This window comes from Taudactylus pleione, unplaced genomic scaffold, assembly GCF_031769625.1.
Source record: "Taudactylus pleione unplaced genomic scaffold, aTauple2 ptg000536l, whole genome shotgun sequence".
NCBI classification, from domain to species: Eukaryota; Metazoa; Chordata; class Amphibia; order Anura; family Myobatrachidae; genus Taudactylus; species Taudactylus pleione.
Genome location: NW_028284938.1, coordinates 3268015 through 3291273, shown reverse-complemented (window position 1 = coordinate 3291273; position 23259 = coordinate 3268015). Strand labels below are relative to the sequence as shown.

The following is a 23259-nucleotide window of genomic DNA, read 5'->3' as shown; positions in this document are numbered from 1 at the left end:
ACGTCCATCTTAAGAGCGTAAAGTATTCTCCAGGAGGGTTGTTAGAACCATGCTGCAAGCAAGAAAACCGTCTTCAGCTCGTATCTATCATCGGGTTTCGCGTACCTATTTTTTGTGGTGTTAGACTAGGGGTTTTAACCCCAGGTCTTTCCACCTTTCCCGTATCTTTTCTTTTTTGCAGACAGGTCTGGATTTGGGCCTGTGGCTCTCATCCTTGAAGGTCCAGGTTTCGGCCTTGTCTGTCCTCTTTCAAAGACAGATAGCTCTACTTCCTGAGGTGCACACTTTTTTCCAGGGATTTCTCCATGTACAGCCATCGTTTGTTGCTCCTGTGAGTCCCTGGGATCTTTCGTTAGTTCTCTGAGCTCTCCAGTCATTTCCATTTGAGCCATTGCAGTCAGTCGACTTGCATTGGCTCATGTGGAAAACGGTGTTTGTATTCGCCATCGCGTCTGCTTGGAGGGTATCGTACTTGAGCGCTCTATCGTGTCGCTCTCCTTTTCTTGTGTTCCAGTCCGACAGGGCTGTCTTAAGGACTCGCTTAGGTAACCTTCCCATGGTAATCTCCCATTTTCATATTAATCAGGAAATAGTTGTTCCTGCATTTCAGATCCATCTCACCCTGAGGCTTCGTTGGATGTGGTGAGGGCTCTCCGTTTGTATGTCAAAAGGACTAAGAGGTTTCATAAGTCGGACTCTCTATTTGTGTTGTACAATTTCTGGCCAGCTACTAAGCAGACATTAGCCCGCTGACTATGATTTACCAATCGCCAGACTTACTACTTGGCGAACCTCTTGCCTCTGCCGTGGTGACGGCTCATTCCACCCGGTCAGTGGGGACTTTGTGGGCAGTACGCTGTGGGGATTTTGCAGAACTGCTCTGTAAGGCTGCCACATGGCCGTCTGCTCATACCTTTCTCAGATTTTACGCTTTTGATACTTTTGCGTCCTTGGATGCCGCCTTTGGGCTTGCTGTGCTCACTGCAGCTCAGGAGCGTCCCCGCCTTTAGGGGACAGGTTTAAGTCATCCCAGAGTTGTCCCTGTGCCCCCTAGTGGAGGAAGAAGAAAGGAGACTTATGTCTTATCTGTTAAGTCTTTCTCTTCGACTCCATAGGGGGCACAGGGCGCTGACCCTGGCGCACCTGTCTGCCGGGTGGTTGTTTCCTTTGTGACCAGTCTGGCTGTTCTTCCATGATATGTGTGGTTCTGTATGTATGCTGGCCCTCCTTCTCCTCTGCCTCGCTCCTGCCAGTGCCTGGGAGCTGGGTAAAGAGGGAGAGGAGTCTGGGCTTGTGGGTCATTTGAATCGTTTGGTGCCCAGACTCTCCTCTTCAGGCTATACCCAAAGTTGTCCCTGTGACCCCTATGGAGTCGAAGAAAGAGACTTAACAGGTAAGACATAAGTTTCCTTTTCTTAAAAATAAAACAAATTATGGAGCCTTTGGGTTCCCCATTTTCATTGTCACGATGATGATGCTCTGTATCCTAAGTATTAGTCCACTATTGTTTGTGTTTCTCTTTGTTCTATATATTTGCACTATTGTTCATTACAACATTCGTGTATTTGACATTTAATGCTTCAATAAAACTTGTTTTTTTAAAAGAGGAATAAAATAAATTAAAATATACATTCAAAAAAATATTATTTGGAGCTTAATAAAAATAGTCTTTTCCCTGTAAACTTTGTGTTTACTAGATACATTTCATACAAGCCATGTTTGTATTTGCTAGCAGAAATTTAATTTAACTGTTGTTCCTTACTTTTAAGAACAATTCCAAAGACCTGTATGCTGAAGATTGTGGAAAATATTAGAAAATATAACATCCATGCCCTTTTGGTTATTGGTGGATTTGAGGTAAGTTTAAATATTAATAATAATTAATATTCTACATCGCTACAATGTGCGCTACAGGCCAGTCGCATATCCTGCTCCTTTTTTGCAATGACACCTCTGCTTGCAGCATTACATAGTTGCAATCCTCATGCATACACTGACTTATCCTATGTGCTTGATTATTCTGACATTTTGGCCTATTACAATAAACTTTGCAGAGCCATTTAAAACAGACGTGTCCACATACATCTATCCTCCATGCACTACAACGTGGGAGCATCTAACGTGGAAGCTCTGTATGCCTTGGTAGCGCCGAGCGTCTTTCGTGCGACTTTTTACCTTTAAATGCGTCTTATTCACACACAGTGATGCGAATAGCTAGCGCAAGCAGCTTCTGTTGAGTAAAATGATATGCAGCATGCCTAAGTTCTGTGTGCGACTACTCTTGTATCTGCATGCGTAACGCTACGTTACAGTGTCAGCGGCTGTTACACTCTAACGTAGCGTTTCGTTTAACGCACATGAGGCTAGATGTATGTAGACACATCTGTAGTTATTGCTGTTCTGTTTGTATAAAATAATAAAAAAGTAAAAATCACTTTCAGTGGTAGAGAGAGAAACAGAAACGACTTGCATGGACTGTAATAATACACCAAACTCTGAGTTCTACACATAGCTTAATTGATAATGATTTATTTTTAAACTCTCCACTGGCATCAAGGAAGTTGTCAATGACTTTGCTGTATTCACAGGCACATTGCAGAAACCAGCAGCATCACAAGATGTGTGTTGTCATTCAGTTATCTGTTTAACCCTGTGCATGCATCTTGAAGATGATGCTCACTTAATTAGGGTTTACTTATATTATTTCACTATATTACACAACTCTGTACAGAGAATATTATGTTACATCATTCACATTAGTCCCTTTCCCATTAGAGATTACAGTCTAATACACATAGCTATAGTCGCAGAACCAAGGTTACTGTTAAAGACCATTTTAGCTTAAGGGACCATTCATAAGAAAACAGCAAATTATAACTTACTGATAATTTCATTTCTTCAAAATACTTCATGGCAGCCATTACTCTTGAGATTACATCCCTTTCCCTTAGAACTAGACAGGAAGTTTTTTACCCTCCTTTAGGGTCTGCCCACTCCAGGTATATAGGTTCCCTCCTCCTATCCTTCCATAGTTTTTTGAATGTCTCTGATTTGGATGTAACAACGCCCTTTGTTGTAACAGACCTGGTATGGCTGGTAAAGTCCATGGATCTTTCACTGCCATCCTTAATATTGTCGGGAACCACGCTGTTCTTGGCCAAAAAGGAAGCACTATTATCACCTCTACCCTCTATTCTCTGATCTTTCTTAGCACACAAGGAATCATTGGAAATGGTGGAAGAACATATCCCAGAGAAAACGTGTCTACTCCGCTTGTTTGCGGTAGGTGGTATCTGAAGAAGAAAAGTGGTAACTTTGTGTTTTGATGAGTCGCCATCAAATCGATCTGTGGACGATCACATTTTTTCACTATATTCTGGAAAACTTGGACATCCAATTCCCATTCTCCTTGTAACCCCTTGTGTCTGCTGAGAAAATCAGTAATCACATAGCCATTCATGGACCAGGAAAGGACAATCAGAGATGTTTTTCTGTCCATTTTAGAATTGTTGACACTTCTTCCATTAGGACTCGACTTCTGGTCCCACCTTGACGATTCAGATAAGCCACTACTGATATATTGTCTGAAAATACCTTAAGATGTTCCCTTTTAATTGATCTTGCAAACCTTGCATAGCATTCCAAACTGCCCTCATTTCCTTTTGACTTGAGGACATTAACCTTTGTTTGGCATTCCAGAGTCCCTGCAGACTGTGTTAATAACTCTGCTCCCCATCCTGTCAAACTTGTGTTGGTGAACCAAATACTGCTTTTCTGACAATGATGTTGTTCTGGAATTTATATTTGTACTTATCCACCTATTTAGAGATTCTCTTGTCTCTTGATGTAAGTTTATCCAGTAAGATAGAGGAAACGCTCTCATCCTGTATCGAATTAGGTTCCACTGTAACTTCCTCATTCTACATCTTGCTCACGATATTTTATCTATTGTAGATTACATCATTCCCAATAGGCGTAGCCCTAGACGTAACTGAATTCTGCAGCATCCTGAACTAAAGCAGCCAAATTTCGTTTTGGTACGGTACGGGCTCCGGCTGTGGGGCCACAGGCAGAGCCCCAGGCTGTAGTGTAGCCACAGCATATCCATTCTGTATATATGCCTCCTATCCCTGTTGGGATTATTCTACGGCTCACTCTAGCCAGAGTGTATTGCCATCCTCTGTCTCTCCACAGATAGAGATCCCAGTGGGGGTAATGAAGCAGAGGCATAAGGAGAAAAGGTCTCGTCAGGTGTCACACAGAGTTCTGAATCAGCCTTTGAAATAGAGGATTATCAGGTTGTGGATGTTTCCTCTCTGGTTAGAGGGGTTAGAACTAGCTTCAACATAAAGGAGTTATAGGAAGCTGCTCTGACAGATGATGAGCCAGTCTTTAGACGCCAGGCGGTGACTAAAGAATGTGGGGGTCATTCAGACCCGCTCGCGAGCGAAGGTCGATCGCTAGCGGGTCGATGTTGGGCGCATGCGCATGACGGAGGGAGCTCCGTCGTGCGCATGCGCGAGACCCGGCGAGTGACGAGGAATACGTCGCTCGGGGTCTCGCACCAAAGGGGGCGTGCTGTCGATGGTGAGTGACAGCACGCCCCCTTTGGTGGGTGTTCCGGGGGCGTGGCTGCCAGACGGAGGCGTTCCCATGAGGCGTTCGCCTACCGTCTCAGTCCGGCCCCACTGACATCACTAGTGATGTCAGTGGGAGTGATTTTGGCTCTGATAGAGCCAAAATCACTCCTGGGCTTGCGGCAGCGAGACCCTACCGCAGGGTCTTGTTGCAAGCCCGATGGTCGCGATGGTCTTGACCATCGTGACCATCATCATGGACGCTCGCATAAGCTGTGGGTGGTAACCCACAGCTATGCGAGCGTCCAAAAGGCCGCTCCACATTTAAATAGGATGGCCCTGATTCAGAGCGAGCGCTCTGGTCAGAGCGTTCAGCTCTGAATCAGGCCCTATATTCCTAGGTCAGGGCAACTGACGGATCTTATGGCGGAGGCTTGGGAGACTCTTAATAAGCATTTTTCAGACACTAAGCATTTGGCCTCTCGATTCCCATTTACTCCAGGAGCATGTAGCAAATGGGAACTTCCACCTACAATAGATGCGCATGTGACCAGATTGGTCAAAAGTGCTACATTTCCTATTCCTGCAGCATCCTTAACAGACGCTACGGACAGAAAGGTTGACAATCATATAAAATCAATGTTTTAGTTGTCAGGAGCTGTTACCAGGCCAGCTTCGGCTGTTGCCTGGGTGGCAAAGGGGATGGAGGGCTGGTTTAAAGGACTAGAGACGTCCATAGGGGACTCATCTAGAGAGCAGCAGTCACTTCTAGGTCAATTACAAGTAGCATCTAGGTATATGGTGGAAGCAGGGATTGACGCAGGTGTTTTAATGTCCAGAATCGCGGCCAACACGGTGGAAGCCAGAAGATCTCTTTGGCACAAGACTTGGAAGACAAACGCAGGGTCCAAGAAGGCGCTGGAGTCATTACCCTTCTCAAGGAAAGTACTGTTTGGTACAGGTTTGGATGAGATAATGACTTCCCCGGCAACAACAAGGGCTGCAGAATTACCATCCATATCTACCTCTAAGAGGCAGTCATACCAGTCCTTTCGTCCACCAAGCAGGACAAGGAAACTGTCCTCGACCAAGCAGTGGCAAGAGGGCACAGTCCAAGGGGTCTTGGGCATCCAAACACCCTCCTTCCAAACCGGATGGTAAACCCACGGTTTGATGGGACGGGACTCCCCCTGAAGGATGTCAGGGTGGGGGGCCAACTGTTGCAGTTTACTCTGGCATAAGACTACTACATATGCCTGGGTACGAGAGCTGGTCTCTCAGGGGTATGCCATCATGTTCCTCAGGCAACCCCCTCAAAGGTTTGTGGCCACAACACTTCCCATAGACCCGGTCAGGGCTACGGCCTACCGGGGGTCTATGGGGGTCCTGCTAGAATCGGGGGTTATAGTCCCTGTTCCTGTGACGCAACAGGGAATGGGGTACCCAAATTTCAGATGGAAACTTTGCGGACAATTGTATTGGCAATCGAGCCTGGGGACTTCATGGTCTCTCTAGATATACAAGATGCAATTCTGCATGTCCCGATTACAAAATCTCACCAAGCCTTTCTCAGGTTAGAAGTAGATCAACAACACTATCAGTTTCAGGCTTTACCCTTCGGGCTAGCCACAGCTCCCCGGGTATTCACCAAGATAATGGCAGTCATGATGGCTCATCTCAGATGACAGGGAGTTTCCTCTGCCATATCTAGATGATCTCCTGATTTTGGCACAATCACAGGAGATGTTGCAATGTCATCTGTAGATGATCATTGCCTGCCTACTAGAGCACGGCTGGATAATCAATTGGAAGAAGTCATCGCTCTCTCCAACCCAGCAAATGGTGCACTTAGGGGCATGACTGGACTCTCTGGGACAGAGGATTCTTCTCCCAGAAGACAAGATTGTAACACTGCAGACTCGAGTGCACAAGCTTCTTTGCAAGCAATCAGTGTCAGTGCACTTGGCGATGCAGGTACTGGGGTCCATGGTAGCAACATTCGACATGATGGCTTATGCCCAGTTCCACTCCAGGTCCCTACAGTTGTGGATCCTGGCCCAGTGGGATGGTTAGTATCATCGGATTAAAACCTAGATGGTACACATCTCCCCGGAGGTTCGTCTCTCCCTAGCCAGGATCATCCGTTATGGATCCCGGATTGGGTACTTCTCACCACGGACGCAAGTCTACGAGGATGGGGAGCAGTCATACCTTTCAGGGAAGGTGGACAGACCAAGAAAGTTATCTACCAATAAACATATTGGAGCTTCGGGCAGTGTACAAAGCACTCATATTGGCACAGGACCTTCTAAAACGCAGGCCTGTACAGATTCAGTCCGACAATGCGATAACAGTGGCCTATATAAACCATCAGGGAGGCACATGAAGTCCAGCAGCCATGAGAGAAGTGGCAAGGATTTTTCTATGGGCGGAATACCATCTGCCAGCAATATCAGCAATTTTCATCCCAGGTGTACTCAACTGGGAAGCAGACTTTCTAAGTCGCCAGGACATACATGCCAGAGAATGGGCTCTTCATCCAGAGGTATTCCAGATCCTGGTGGGCAGATGGGGATACCAGACGTGGACCTCATGGCAACTCGTTGTAACCACAACTTCAGGTTGGCATATCTGTTTACTCCAATCTCCCTCCTCCCAAGAGTCGTCAGAAAATTCAAACAAGAAGGCGGCAGGATGATTCTAATAGCTCCTGCCAGGCCCAGGAGGCATTGGTTCTCGGATCTGAAATGTTTGTCAATAGACAAGCCATTTCCACTGCCCCAGCAGCAGGACTTGTTAGCACAGGATCCCTGCCTATACCGGGAGTTACCTCGACTGGCTTTGACGGCTTGGCTCTTGAGTCTTCCATCTTAAAGGCCAAGGGGTTTTCTCCTTCAGTGATACAGACAATGCTAATAGCCAGAAAGCCAACTTCGGCTCGCATTTATCACAGGATTTGGCAGACATATTTTCTGTGGTGTTCTAACAAGAAATATGACCCTAAGATATATAAGGTATCTAGGATACTTGGTTTCCTCCAGGCCGGATTAGACTTAAGTCTTCGCCTGGCTACCTTTAAAAGTCCAGGTTTCGGCTTTGACTGTTTGGTTGCAGCGCAAGATTGCACATTTGCTGGATGTTAGAACATTCATGCAGGGGCTACTGCGGCTGCAACCTCCTTTCCCCCCACATTAGCACTGTGGGATTTGTCTTTGGTTCTCAGGGCTCTGCAGACGTATCCCTTTGAACCCCTGGATAAGGTGGACTTGAGATGGTTGACGGCGAAGACGCTGTTTCTCCTAGCTATCTCTTCAGCTCGCAGAGTCTCTGACTTGGCAGCCCCGTCTTGTCGCTCTCCATATTTGGTGTTCCATCCAAATAGAGCTGTCCTCCGTACTAAGGGCCTGATTCAGAGGCGCTCGCAAAAAGCGAGTGCTCGCTCTGAATCAGGGCGGGCGCTGGTTTTTTTAGTCGCTCGCATAGCTGTGGGCTTGCGACGAGACCTTTGTGGTAGGGTCTCGTGGCCGCAAGCCCCAGAGTTCTTCTGGCTCTAATAGAGCTGGAAGCTCTCTCACTGACATCACTGGTGATGTCAGTGGGGCCGCCCACAAACAGCAGGTGTTCGCTTGGGAACGCCTCTATTTGTGAAGTCACCCCCCCCGGCCACGTCTACAAAATGGGGCGAGCTGTTGATCAACATCGACAGCCTTCCCTTTTGTAGTGAGCCATGGAGCGAGTGCTTTTTGCACTTGCTCTGGGGCACGCGCAGTGCGCACTGGTTTACCATCGACCCTCTTGCGAGCACTATGCCCTTGCGAGCGGGTCTGAATCAGGCCCTAAGGCGGGTTGCCTAGCAAAGGTGGTTTCTCATTTTCATATTAATGAGGAAATTGTAGACCCAGCCTTTAAGTCTTCTGATTTATCTTCAGGTGAGGCTTCCCTTGATGTGGTTCGAGCCCTCCGGATATACGTGGATTGGACCAAGTCCATCAGGAAGTCGGATGCACTCTTTGTGTTATATGGTTTTCACAAGAGAGGTTGGCCAGCAAACAAACCTTGTCTCGCTGGCTTCGTATGACCATCTTGCAGGTCTATACTCAGGCTGATCTCCCTGTTCCTAATAAGGTGACAGTCTGTCGGACCATCGTGGGGGGTAAGACAAGGGGGCCTCTGCTGAACAACTCTGCAAGGCCGCCACCTGGTCTTCCGTGAGCACGTTCATAAAGTTCTATGGTTTTGATACGTATGCCTCCCAGGATGCTTCCTTTGGGCAGCAGATTCTCCTATCTGCTCAGGAGCGTCCCCACCCTTAGGGTTACTGCTTTTGGACGTCCCAAGGTAGTTCCTATGGAACCCGAAGAAGAAATATAGAACTATGATATAACATACCTTTTTGATAATTCTTTTTCTTCGAGGCCCAAGTGGTCCACAGGACACCCACCCTGACGCACCTGGCCTCAGATGGACTTGTTCTTAAACTTTGTATCACAGATTCCCTCTTCAATTGAGTGTTTTCTGGTGAAATTTTTCTTCCTTCTCCACTCTCTGCCTCTTGCTGCAAGGCTTGGTCACAAACTGAATGCCAGTGGCTGGGGGCGGGGTATATAGGGAGCTGGACCAGTGCATGCTGGGAGCTCCAAAGCTTTGATGTTTGGTGCATTGGATGCTATCCAACTATATATTCCAAGTTTGTTCCTGTGGACCCTATGGATCTCGAAGAAAAAGAATTATCAAAAGGTATGTTATACCATAATTCTATATTTTACAGTGTTTATCCACACACCCAGAATTTGTATTTGTTGTGATGGGATTAAATGACTCTCTTCCCAATTTATACTGCAGAAACTTTGTGGTTCCATGCACGGCTTCTCTCACTATTTCTGCTGAATTTCCAGCAATTAGTGGATCGTCCAAATATGGCCATACTGCAATACCTTGTGTTCTCAGGCAAGATATAAGAGTCACTAGCACCTTTTGTGAACGTTCTTCAAGACGTCACCAAACTGAATGGTAGGCAAGTAAATTTGAGATGTTTTCCTTCGATATTTTCTGCATACCGGAACATGAAAATAGGCATCTTTCAGATCTATTAAAGCTAGGAAATAATTTTCTTATGCCCATCAAAATGGTTTTCAGGGTTTCCATATGAAATTTCTTTACTCTGACATATTTGTACAATTGTCTGAGATCCAAGACAGTTTGGAATCCTCTTGTAGCTTTTTCTACGAGAAAAATTGGAGAATAAAACCTCTTCTAACTGCGGGGAAACTTAGCACTGCTTTCGAGCTGAGCAATTTTCTTATACTGTCTTCCAAAACTTTGATCTCCAAAGCTGACCCTGGAACCCTCGATTCCACAAATTTTGTTTCTGGAACATTCAAAAATTCTATCCTGTATCCCTGTGACACTACCTCCAGAATCTTGAATCGACTCTTTCCATTGACTGTTGAATTTCAGAAGTCTGCCCCCTACTGGCACGTGTGTCCAGGATCTTGTAGTAGTCATTGGGCCAAATGTAATAGGTAGTCAGTTTTAGTAACAGTACAAACTCGCACTTTCTCGCACTTTTAAAAAGTGCGAGTTTGTACTGAAACTCGCAAATTCAATAGCCTGCGAACTTTTCAGCTCGAGGCTACTGCATTTGCGAGTGCAGGCGAGTTTAGGACAATGTAAACTGACACCTTTTAATGCGAGTAGCATTAAAAGGTGCGAGTTTTAGAGAAGCCATCACAGATCAGTGAGATCCGTGATGGCTTCTGTGTGTGTTAAAAAAAACAAAACGTGCACCCCCTCCCCAAAAGCATAACCAGCCCCGGGCTTTATAAAGCCTGTTCTGGTTCTAAAAATACAGGGGCCAAAATGCGTAGGGACCCCTGTATATTAAAAACCAGCACAGGGCTTTGTTGAGCTGGTCCTGGTTCTGGAAAATCAGGGGACAAAACGAGTAGGGGTCCCCTGAAAATTCCTGAACCAGCACCGAACTCTTTCTAGCGGGGGGATAATGCCACAGCCAGGGAAAACCTTTCACCGGTTTCCCCGGCCAAAGCATTATCCCTGACTGCTAGTCAGTCCAGGTCGGGGATCCCTGGGGAGTTGGGTACCCCCCCAATAAAGGGATACCCCTCTCCAGGGCACCCCAGGCCTAGACTGATAGCCCGGGGCTATCCCCGGCACCCTAGGGCGGTGGGTGCCGGGTTGATAGTGTAAAGTGTAAAAATAAGTTTTCCATATTGTCTTTATTTGTAGAACCACAAGTACCAGCAAGCCTCCCCTGCATGCTGGTATTTGGAGAACCACAAATACCAGCATGCGGGGCATTACGGGCCCGCTGGCACTTGTAGTTCCACAACTAAAGAAATACGTAAATAAACAAACTTACACCGTGAAAGTATAATTTTAATAAAACATACATGCACACTCACACATACTCACCTAGTATCCAAAGTAATCCATAGGGGTGTACCTGAAAAAAAAAATCCATACTCACCTCTCCTATGCGTGGATCACGTCCTCTTCTCCAAGTAGGCAATCCAGGGGTTAAAATAAAAAAACGAAAAAAACTTGATCCATGCCGGACTGAGCAAAGGTATGTGTGTACACATACCTTTGCTCCGCGTAAATGACCGGGGCACACATGTGCCCCGTCAGTGCAGGGGCCGCCAGCCAATCAGGGAGCATCTCCGTCGGAGCAGCTCCCTGATTAGCTGAATGCGGCCAGCCTCTGTCTCCCTTAGACGTCTATGGTGAGAAATCCCCATAGCCCGTCTATGGTGAGAGCCGCTACATAGTAACCGCAAGATGTATCTAGTCGCGACATTGTATCATTGATGTAAACCACAAGATTAACATCAATTAATCTTGCGGTTACTATGTAGCGGCTCTCACCATAGACGGGCTATGGGGATTTCTCACCATAGACGTCTAAGGGAGACAGAGGCTGGCCGCATTCAGCTAATCAGGGAGCTGCTCCGACGGAGATGCTCCCTGATTGGCTGGCGGCCCCTGCACTGATGGGGCACACGTGTGCCCACGGTCATTTACGCGGAGCAAAGGTATGTGTACACACATACCTTTGCTCAGTCCGGCATGGATCGGGTTTTTTTCGGTTTTTTATTTTAACCCCTGGATTGCCTACTTGGAGAAGAGGACGTGATCTACGCATAGGAGAGGTGAGTATGGATTTTTTTTTCAGGTACACCCCTATGGATTACTTCGGATAATAGGTGAGTATGTGTGAGTGTGAGTGTGCATGTATGTTTTATTAAAATTATACTTTCACGGTGTAAGTTTGTTTTTTTACGTATTTCTTTAGTTGTGGAACTACAAGTGCCAGCGGGCCCGTAATGCCCCGCATGCTGGTATTTGTGGTTCTCCAAATACCAGCATGCAGGGGAGGCTTGCTGGTACTTGTGGTTCTACAAATAAAGACAATATGGAAAATAAAATTTTACACTTTCACTTTACACTATCAATCCGGCACCCACCGCCCTAGGGTGCCAGGGATAGCCCCGGGCTATCAGTCTAGGCCTGGGGTGCCCTGGAGAGGGGTACCCCTTTATTGGGGGGGTACCCAAATCCCCAGGGATCCCCGGCCTGGACTGACTAGCGGTCAGGGATAATGCTTTGGCCGGGGAAACTGGTGAAAGGTTTTCCCTGGCTGTGGCATTATCCCCCCGCTAGAAAGAGTTCGGTGCTGGTTCAGGAATTTTCAGGGGACCCCTACTCGTTTTGTCCCCTGATTTTCCAGAACCAGGACCAGCTCAACAAAGCCCTGTGCTGGTTCTTAATATACAGGGGCCCCCTACGCATTTTGGCCCCTGTATTTTTAGAACCAGAACAGGCTTTATAAAGCCCGGGGCTGGTTATGCTTTTGGGGAGGGGGTGCACATCATTTTTTTTTAATTTAAACACATTTTACATAAGTACACACAGAAACATGTACATATCTCATGGATATGTGCATGTTTCTGTGTTAATCTGACCTGCTCAGGATGTACTCGCTAGCCTGAAGCAGGTCTATTATTTGGGGACTTTTGGTAATCTTTTTTTTGCGAGTCTGAAACAGACACTCTATTACATTGGGCGAGTTGATTGTTTTCAATGTGAAAACATCTGGATGCGAGTTTGAGAATGGAGAGTTTTAGTGAACAGACACCCTATTACATTGGAGAGTTGTGAAAAATTGCGAGTTTAGCACCAAACTCGCAATTTACTAGGGATGTGCAGGCTCGGATAGGTTCGAGTTTGCACGTGGAGTTCGGATTTTTCCCTCCAAAAAAACGGAACTCAGAACGAGGCAAAACGTCATCTTACATGGACGAACATCATCATTCCTGGACAAAAGACCAGGAATGATGATGTTCGTCCATGTAAGATGACGTTTTGCCTCGTTCTGAGTTCCGTTTTTTTGGAGGGAAAAATCCGAACTCCACGTGCAAACTCGAACCTATCCGAGCCTGCACATCCCTACAATTTACCAAAACAGACTACCTATTACATTTGGCCCATTGTCTCTGATTACCTCTCCTATAGGATTGTCAAAAGTATTGTATAGTCATCCCTGAAGAGTATCTGCCACTGTACTGCCGTCCAGGTTTATAACTATTTGCTTGTTTATACTGCTGCTTTGTTTATCCTGGGGTAATCTTATATATTTACCTCCCGTCATTTTAAGTAAAATTGTTTCCAATTTATTACCAAAAAGTAGTAAACCCTCAAATGATAAGGAGGCCAGCCTATTTTTTGAGTAGCTGTCAGCTGCTCATGGTCACAACCATAGAGCTAGTCTTGCCATCACTCCTGCAGTCATAGATTTTGCACAAAACTCTATAATATCCAGCAAAGCCACAGATGTTGCACATGTCGACCTTTAGTGTGTCGACCTTTTGTCCCTGTCGACCTATTGACTTTCTAACATCTTGTGTCTATCTAGACATTGTCCACATATTTACCGTCTATCTATAGTCCGGCACCCATCTATTTCTAAGGGAAAGGGATGTAATCTCATGAAGTAGGAAGAAGAAAAATATTTTCTTTTAGGGACCCCTTCTACTTCATTGATTTTTTTCAGGTGACAATTGGATTTAACTGCTGATTAATATATAAGGAGGTTATGCATGATTCAAGCAAATGTGTTAGTTCCCAGTAAGTGAGTGTGACATAAGGGAATAGGTGTGTGAACTGGAAGCATTGGATGGAAGTTGTCATGCTTAAGGTACCCATTCTAGTAACTTTTTCTACATTCCTACTAAGAAAAGTACCTTATCATGCAGTATGGGTGCAGAACATATAATAAAATGTGACATTGTATCAGAAACAGCTGGAGGTGTAACACCCGCAGTATATAAAAGGTACCATTGTTGCATAACAATATCACCTGATTAAGGAGATTTAGTCAGGTTCAGATAACAAATGCTTTTATTTTCTTCATACTGTTATTGGTTAAGGACTGGTGTGAACTGATCATCCCAATAAATGGCAACATTGTGTGTGTTTGTGCACATGTGTAATTCAGATAGAGTATGATCAAGATAAAACATTCAGGTGATTTTAATTGTGGAATAGCTATTGGCTCCAGATGTTTCAGCACCAGTTTCAGTTTTAAAGCCATGATCATCTCACAGGTATAGTATATCAAGAATGATCAACACCCCAATGATATCAACTAGCCATGGTCATTTGCTTTGAAAAGTAACAAACCGCTGAGTACAGCATGGGAGCCAAAAGATGTTAACCAGAAACCAATTGACGTATGGGTTAAGGCAGCTAAGTACCAAGCAGAGTTGTACACCTGCCAGTGAAAAGTACACATCGTTCCAGTTGACCAGTGGTTCTCAACTCCAGTTCTCTGGTGCCACCAACAGGTCATGTTTTGTAAATTTCTTTAATCATCCGCAGGTGAGTTAATTACTTTGCTGAATCAGTAATTATCCCACCTGCTTCCGCACAGAGAAATCCTAACAGGCCGCAGTCACACACAGAATATAGGCATGCCACATATCATTTTAATCAGCAAAAGCTGATTGTGCATTCTATTTGCATTACTTTGTGAATAAGATGCACTTGACGGTAAGTCACACGGAAAAACACTCTGCGCTACTGAGTCACACCACGGCTTGGCGCGACTAGAAGGGCGGTCAAAAGCACAGTGAAGTAAGATGTATGTAGTGGTTGGAGGCATTTGACATAAGGGGCAGACATCTTTATTGTTGACTTCAGGAGGTGAAAGATTGTGGGATGAAGGTTTTAGTGGGAGCTGGAGTCTGTCTGGCACCATTAATGGGATGTAATGAATAGAAAAAGGTTGTCTGGGTGTTGCACTGGTGTCTGATGTGAGCATTGGGAAAAGTGGGGCTTCTTGCATTAACATGAGAGTTTTGTGCCAGGATAAGCTTGGGGAGAAATGATTTGACTTCTGGACCATATATTGCTTGGTCAGTCTAAAGGTACTATGTTGTGACTGCGTGATTTGTATGCCATAATGTTTTAAAGCCATAGGGCAAAAAATATATACATTTTCTAAATAATTGAACTAAAATGAAAAGTACAGATGTGTCCTCGCTCGTATTTGCTGCAGTCACGCCGAACAGCCCCTCTTGGCACGCCTGGTCCAGGAGATTTAGCACGGGCGTCTTTTTTGATGCAAATGCATCTGTCGCAATGCGATGGGGACTGTGCAGATTAATTTGATATGTGACACTTATATATCTGTGTGCGACTGGATCTCTGAACAAGCATGCAAAGTGCTACAATGCAGAGGTCGCAGCTTTTTACCACCTCAAGTTCCGTTTATATACTCAGTCGCACACATATATACAAGTGTTGCATATCAAATTAATCAGCATAGTCTTCTGGTGCGTCCTAGTCGCATCGCATTGCATGCATTTTTGTCAAAAATAGACGCTCGACGCTAGTAGAACTGCACGGGACCTGGCTGCTCATTCAAGGCCAGGTATCTCACGCTGCATGGTGTATTGAGGCTAGATGAGCAAATGGCGTTCCCGCTAGGCTGTTTCAGCAGGGTGTCGTGCCATGCCCGATTGTAAAACCCTAAAATAAACCCTGCCCTTATGGAGGTGCCCCGCTGATCACAGCCTGACTGCGACAGGCCCGTGGCGCCCCAACTCCAGCTGTGCTGCTGCGCCTCTGTCTCCGATCGTCCCCGCTGTGGGCTGCAGTTTCCCGTAAGGGGTTAAAGTAGGGGGGAGCAGTGAGCAGAGAGTGAATAGATGCCATGTGCATGGCATCTATTCACAGTGCTAGGAGAGCTTGGGGCTGCACAATTTATCTGTGAGTGTTGGGCACTCCCCCAAGAATGATTGGTCCCACCTTTCCCCCCGAGAGGCCATGCCCTGCTTCTTGATTGGCATCCTGTCTGAACAACAAGCTAGAAGGAACACTAAGCAAGGACACATATCATTATAAAGAATGAGAAGCATTTTATTTTTCTATGCGTAGTTCCTGTAAATCAAAATATGTCTGTATTTTTTTGCAGGCATATGAAGGAGTTTTACAGCTTGTTGAGGCTCGTGAACAATATGAAGAACTGTGCATTGTCATGTGTGTTATTCCTGCAACCATTAGCAACAATGTACCAGGGACTGACTTTAGTATTGGCTCAGACACGGCTGTTAATGCTGCAATGGAGGTAAATATGATAACCTAAAGCCCCATACACACAAGACGATATTTTAAACGATTTGGCCAATTCCGACGCATCTGAACAACAAATCGTCAAATTTGTACGCACTATGCATGCTCCCACGGTGCCGTCCGTTGCATCTTCAGGTCTTCCTTACATGCAGCTCAATCTGACAATCTCATCAACGATTTTCAGCAAATCTTGCAGTGCATACGCTCTACCGGACGACCAGGCGATATGGTAACATTAATATAGTTAACGATCTAACCACCAAATGCTGCACGATATATCATTCGGTGTTTGGAAGATTGCACAGTGTGTATGCACTAGATCGTTTGTCTGGGAGTTCAAGGGAAATCTAGACGATCGTTGCATCGTTTGCAAGTCATCTAGTGTGTACCCAGCATAAATGTCAGTTCACAGGACATTTTATTTAGTCATAACTAATTAAGGAACTATTGACACAGCTTTCTGTCTTTAATAAAGTATCATAAAAGCCGCAAACTCTGTCACATTATTACTTTAGTGCTCCTGCATAAAAATTCAACATTTTTCGTTTGACCGCATTTCCTTTGGTAGAAATCCTTTAGTGGGTTCTTACTCATGTTTTTAATATACTAAAATGAAATTATGTAGGGCCTTCTCTTTTATGTGATTGGTCGGTTTAGTAAACAACTTAGTTAAGCATAAATGTAGTCAGTAGCCATTCAAGCTTTGTTCATGTATCATCACTTCTCAGCCACAAATCGGTGGCTGAGAAGTGCAGATGTCACAGAGGAAGTCAGGGAGTGTTGCATGTACTGTACCTGGAGCATTGTAAGTACCTAGACACTGATGACACTTGTCTCTGTAGCTAGATGAGCTGTCCATCGTATCAGACACAGGATAATGTTTGAATCCTGAGTACACCACTTTCCATTAGAATGCCTTAGTAGGCTACTGATTTGAAATACAGGTTTGGCCTCTGCTCCTAATAGACTGAGGCAGATTAAATTACTCACAGGTTGTGTTGTGAGGTCTCTTCTGAATAAAATGCCCAAAGCTACTGTATACAATTAGAGATCTGTGATCAACCTGCAAGCACTCCCAAGGCAGCAGTTAATGCTGATTTCTGCTTGTGCCTCCAGAAGCTGCTGCTTATGGGCTGCCTGCCGGTTGATTAATAACATTTTTGTGAACACATTTTAGACATTATCGGGGTTATGTTAAAGGTTCTGAGTTTAAGGAACCTTGGTGTTTTCAGCAAGTTTGCTGCTAAATTTATATCTGTGATTGGTTATAAGGCTGGTTTTGTCTTATAAGTAATTGATGCTCTAAATTGAGCGTCAAATTTGTGAAAACATGCAGATTCCATAAACTCAGAACCTATTACTTAATCCCTTTAAGGTTTGGTTACTGCAAGATTAGATGCTAACACAGTGTACCTGTAACAGGGTACATATCCCTTCACTGAATAAAAAATGAGTAGCCTAAGGATTATAAGTGTGGACAGTCCAACAAACATGTTTAGATTGTATTTGATGCTCTTAATACTGTGAACATTGTATTTGTAATGCAGAAAATATTACTTAAGACCATTTTTACATTTGTTTTGTTTTTGATATTAGAGTTGTGACCGCATTAAGCAATCTGCGTCTGGAACAAAGCGGCGTGTGTTCATTGTAGAGACTATGGGTGGATACTGCGGCTATCTTGCTACAGTGACAGGAATAGCTGTTGGAGCAGATGCTGCTTATGTTTTCGAGGATCAGGTCAACATTCATGATCTGAAGGTGAGCTTTAACTGTAATACCTAATAAGTGAACAAAGCGATTTTGGGATAGATTAACATTCAGTTCTTAAGGGATTTTAAGGCAACATGAAAGTAAATTATATCAAATATTTTTTTGGCTATTTTGTACAAAATAACAGTTTATTCTTCCGCCTTGGGGGACAGACATTGCTTGTCAAGGATCAGTGTATAGTCTAGCAAGGAGTCCAGACTAATTAACTATGGGGAAGAGCAGTAGTACTCAGCGCGAGGTGAGCTTGAGGTGCTGCTTCGGGATGACTGCTGTTCCTTTTTTGTCTATTAGGTTGGAATAGGAGGTGGTTTGCTTTTTAAATGCTGGCTCTTCTTTCCTGGGTCTGTATAATTTGTTTATCATTACACTATGGATCATGCAGTGTCTTACTGAATGTGTCCTGTCTTCCCTGCCCTCTGATTTGCTGTCTCTGGATATATATATATATATATATATATTTATATATATATATATATATAGGTCCAATCGGTCCGGCACTCGCGTGTACACAAATGCGGACGCCTGCGTGCCCTCCTCAGTATAAAGTATAAAGAAGCGAAGGAAGGCGGCACTGCAGGTCTTAATCAATCGTCTTATTTATTGCCAACGTTTCAGGGCTGAACGCCCCTTTGTCGAGGATACTTGACAAAGGGGCGTTCAGCCCTGAAACGTTGGCAATAAATAAGACGATTGATTAAGACCTGCAGTGCCGCCTTCCTTCGCTTCTTTATATATATATATATATATATATATAACAAAAATAAAATAAAAAAATGAGTAGTCTCTTCTGGGTTCCTGCTGCAGTCTGGCCTGCTCTGCATACTCTACATGTCAAACTTGAGGCATGTCTTATTACTACCGGACCTTGTTGTTATTGGCCTTGGCGGTTCCTTAGTCCACTTCTTGATTCCCTATGGGAACAGGGGTTGTTAATCTCTTATTGGTGCACATGTGATCCCAGGTGTTGTTTTCCATTTAGTTCACGTCCTCTACTAGGCGTTCGGTGGCACAGGCTCTCAGATCTATCTAGCAACTTCACTTCAGCCCTCCTGGCGACTCTGGATTGGCCTTGCCGAGGGTGGTACTTAGTAATTTGGTAGTTTTCTTGCAAGTGACCTGTGGCTGTTACCATGTTGGCTGGGTCTACTTCAGGTTTGTTCCTGTTCATCGCACTTCTGTGTTTTCGTTACCGGTGTAGCTGTTACAGCCGTATTTCTTGGGCACTTCTGTATCCCAGAATCTGTTTTCCTTCTATACTTGGGCCAGGAAGCTGGTGTCTCCTGCCCACTTCCATCACATTGGAAGTCTTCTGTAATTTGGTGTACACGCAGCAGTCCTTTTCTCATCATCTTCATTCCAGCTGTCCAGGTTTTGGCGTTCTTTCAGGCGGGAGTGAATGCTGGATTTCGCTTGAGTTCGCTGAGGGCAAAGCTTCTGTGGGGGAGTTCTTCAGTCCAGTCATCTTCGAGTGCCTCCTCCTGCCCTATGGGATCTCAACCTGGAAGTGTTCCTACGTTCATTCCCATCCGTTTCCTACATTCAGTTGGGTTTGAGCCCTTAGTCTACGTGGACCTCAGGTAGCAGGATCATAGCTGTCTTTGATATTTCTTTAGATGCTTTAAACCTAGAACAGTAATCAAGTGTAAGTATTTTCCTTATTAGCCATATATCTATCCTGACAATCAGGTAAATGACTACTAGCAATGTCAATCCTTTAGCTATTTACATGAAAATACCTGAAAACTATTCTTCTGTTCCCTTGAACCAACTTGACATATTCAACTGTGTAAACCATCCATTACTATCAATATCATATTCTGGATCATTATGCATCTTCCTAAACTGGTCATTCAATTTCTTAACTTTCTCCAAGTGCACATATATCGGGTCAGATAAATTATCAGCTATATAATTACAGCAAACAGGTCTCACTATTTTACACATACTTCCCTGTGTAGCTGTGAGATACTGAAGGATCAGCCTAAACTGTCCCAAATCCTTCACCTGGAAATTCAATTCATTCATAATTATTTCAAATACATCAAATATTTCATCTGTACAGTATTAAATAGTCTGGCTAAAGCTTCTATAATGTGACCATTCTTTACACTAGGTCTGGATATTGATAAAACTAGAAACAAAACTAACATGAACGAAGCATAGTATACAGTACATCCTCACAAGCCTTTGTCTGGCTTAGGGCCTAGCAACATATATATATCAATTCATAACTTCAAATTACTCCAACTCCCCTTGTATAAAGATCTTGCAGTGTGAGGCGAATCCAAATTTTATTTTCTGCCGCCTTTACTGCCATCGGGGTAGTTAGGAGAACTTGATAAGGACCTTGTATCTGGGTCCTAGGACTTTTCCTTAGATGCTTCTTTATCACGACCCAATAACCTGGTTGCAGTTTGTAGGTGCTGCAATCTGAATTGGGATCTAGAACATAAGAGAACACCTGGTGGTGGACTTTGGTTAATTTCTATTATATATGCATCACATATTGAATCAAGTCACTCTGCTCATATTGTAACTGTTGTAGGAGCTCACATCTTGTTCTAACAGCTATACTAAATAGTATTCCATAAGCTATCATCCTACTTTTCACACTGGGACTGTTCTTGACTATCAATCATATTAGAAAATAAACATTCTAACAAACTTTTCATAGAGTGTAAAGACTGAATTATACAGTCAAATTGAACTATCTTTGCTTTGGGTCCTATTTATTCTCAGATTCTCCAAAATACATTCTAAAAATGTTTTCAATAAAATACGTACCTTTTTCACTCTCTACTACCTCAAGTACTTCACATGTACGAATAACATCTGTCATTTATTTTCCTTTTTCCTATTGTTTCTATTGTGTTTTTGTGTTTGCTACCTTGCAAAACCATAGTCAATTTGACAACTGGTCTGGGCACAGAACTTACCCAACGCTTAACTAACTATATAAAATCTATCTTTCGTTTCTGGAAGGAATAACATCTGTGAGGTACTCCTTTCTTTCTTCTTCTAGTACCTTGATTACTTTTCCTGGGCTGTACAATGATTAGGGATAGGCTTATGCACTGGAGCCTGGGACTATCCAGTGCTTCTTGGCTATTTTTACCATAGCATCTCGAAAGTGATGAGTGCTTCCATGAAGTATTTGGGCTCAGACTGAGAACAGTGCACGTGGCAGACAGAGGCGGTGCTCAACCATCCATCCATCACCCGAAGCCGTGCACTTAGTCTTTTCTAAGTAGTTACTTCTTCTTCTGAAGAACCTGTAACTGCAACTTTTAACAAAATCAGGTTCAGTGTTTCTGCTGTTTCTGGTCGCCAATATCAGATAATTATATTACTGTAGCCTATTTGGCCAACTTGGTTTTCTGGAGCAGTTCCTCTTCTGGGGTATGTTCTCTGATATGTGCTTTTGACCTTACTTAAAACTAAATTTGTCGGCATTTGAAAAGCAGCAAACAAAAAAATCTAATACAAACTATGTATAATCTATCTATAATTTACAATAACATGACTTATCAAAAAAGATTTTATTAATTCAAAACAATCCATTATCATTAAAGAAAGATGAAAAAAAAAAAGTAATCATAATTTTCACCTTCCTGTGTCTCACTAGTCTCCTGTGGTTGCTATCTGAACTACATACAGTGTGTGCAGGCTCAGACCCTTCTAATTTGCATATGCTGTGCTGCTAGATCTTCTCTCATATGCCAGCCTCATCCCCCCCAAAGTACATTTCCTCCCTCCTCTTGAATACATGAGAAACTAAGCTAAGTTACTTTTAAATTCCTGCTGTTCTGTGAATATCAATGATCCCTGCTGTCTATCACCTTTTAAGTACATCAATATACAATAAGACCTAAAAATCCTTTCAATTGTTTAAATATCTTTAGTACAGGCACTCTTTGGACAACTTGTTTCCTTTCCCCACTTGGGGTCTAGATACACCCTCTCGGCCAAGGCAGCCTGGGGCTTTGGACCAAGAATTGTTCCTATTTATTTTACTTAATCCTAATATTCTTTAATATTGATCTGAGTATCTTAATCATATCAGTCAGAAGCATACAATAAACGTCCGGCATGTTTTAAGTAGTATCAGTGTAATTCTAGTTTCATGCCTGTAAACAAAATTAGTTTCAACATCCTGACATGTCCAAGGGTTATAGTACCTATCAATCCCTTGATCTGTGTGTTTTTGTAACAGTTTCTCATGATATTTTACAACTGAGAATAATTTCTCTTCTATAACGGGTATATTAACACATTCCCTTACACTCCAGAACTTGGAACGTCTGGAATGGATTATTGGATTTTTGTTTTCTTTAAAGCTAACTTGAACTGCGAAATTGCATTGGCAATATGCATTCCTGGGCTACTTCCAATTAATTCAGTCCAGTCATATTTAAGCAACAGCCACTATTCTGCCTATATTCTTAGATTTGTAAAATTATGTTCTGCTTGTTTGTCTAAAACAATTAACATCTTAATCTGTAAGCATGCATCATTCAAGAGTTTAAAGAAATCATGAACTGAACTGCTAAAACATTTTGTTAGATAAATTTTACATCACTTTTACTATTAATCCCTTCTACAGTAATCAAATATAATTACTATTTGTTTTTTTTTTTTGTAGAATTACAGTTTCTCTGCATTCTCTTGATCTCACAAGTTACAATATCAGTTTTCCTAGAAAATATCAAATAAAGCATTTTATCATTAATGCATTCAACATCAATCTTTTTTCCAATCTTGCAATGCCAATTTTTATTTATGGGCGTCCCCATGAAAAAATGGCAACTCACTCGCACTAACACATTAACTCTTTCAATTCCTGCACACCTTCTCCACAATTCCTAGTACACCTCCACTACGCTCAATCATTTACACATGTCACATCTGATCAACACAATTGTTCCACACAATTCTACTTTTTCACAAGTTCATTCAGCTCTCTTTTATCACATACACATGGGCCCATCTCATTCACAAGCAAACATTCAATTTCAGCACGGCAGCCATTTTCTGTGACATCCTACATTCCATTGTCATCAGCAAAGCACCTCTGTCACAGCATGCCTTCACAATACAAACGAAATATACATTTTGAGAAGAAAAACAAAACAAACAAAACACTAGTTATATAAAACGCAACATTCCTCTGCAGTGATAATTAAGTAAGTGGGCATCTGGGGGTCATTTCTATATTCTTATTCAAGTTTATTACATTTCTCAATCAGACCTTTCAGTG

At 43.5% G+C, this 23259-nt stretch overlaps 1 protein-coding gene across 3 annotated transcripts in view; it reads left to right on the top strand.

Annotated features, from left to right (window-relative positions):
* Positions 1 to 23259, top strand: part of PFKL (phosphofructokinase, liver type) — a 238173-nt gene that overhangs the window by 161763 nt on the left and 53151 nt on the right. For all 3 annotated transcript variants that reach the window (XM_088451029.1, XM_088451031.1, XM_088451030.1), the window contains 3 exons: positions 1770 to 1857; positions 16072 to 16224; positions 17826 to 17990. In XM_088451029.1, coding sequence (XP_088307155.1) covers positions 1770 to 1857; positions 16072 to 16224; positions 17826 to 17990 — 406 coding nt within the window. The remainder of the gene's footprint in view (positions 1 to 1769; positions 1858 to 16071; positions 16225 to 17825; positions 17991 to 23259) is intronic.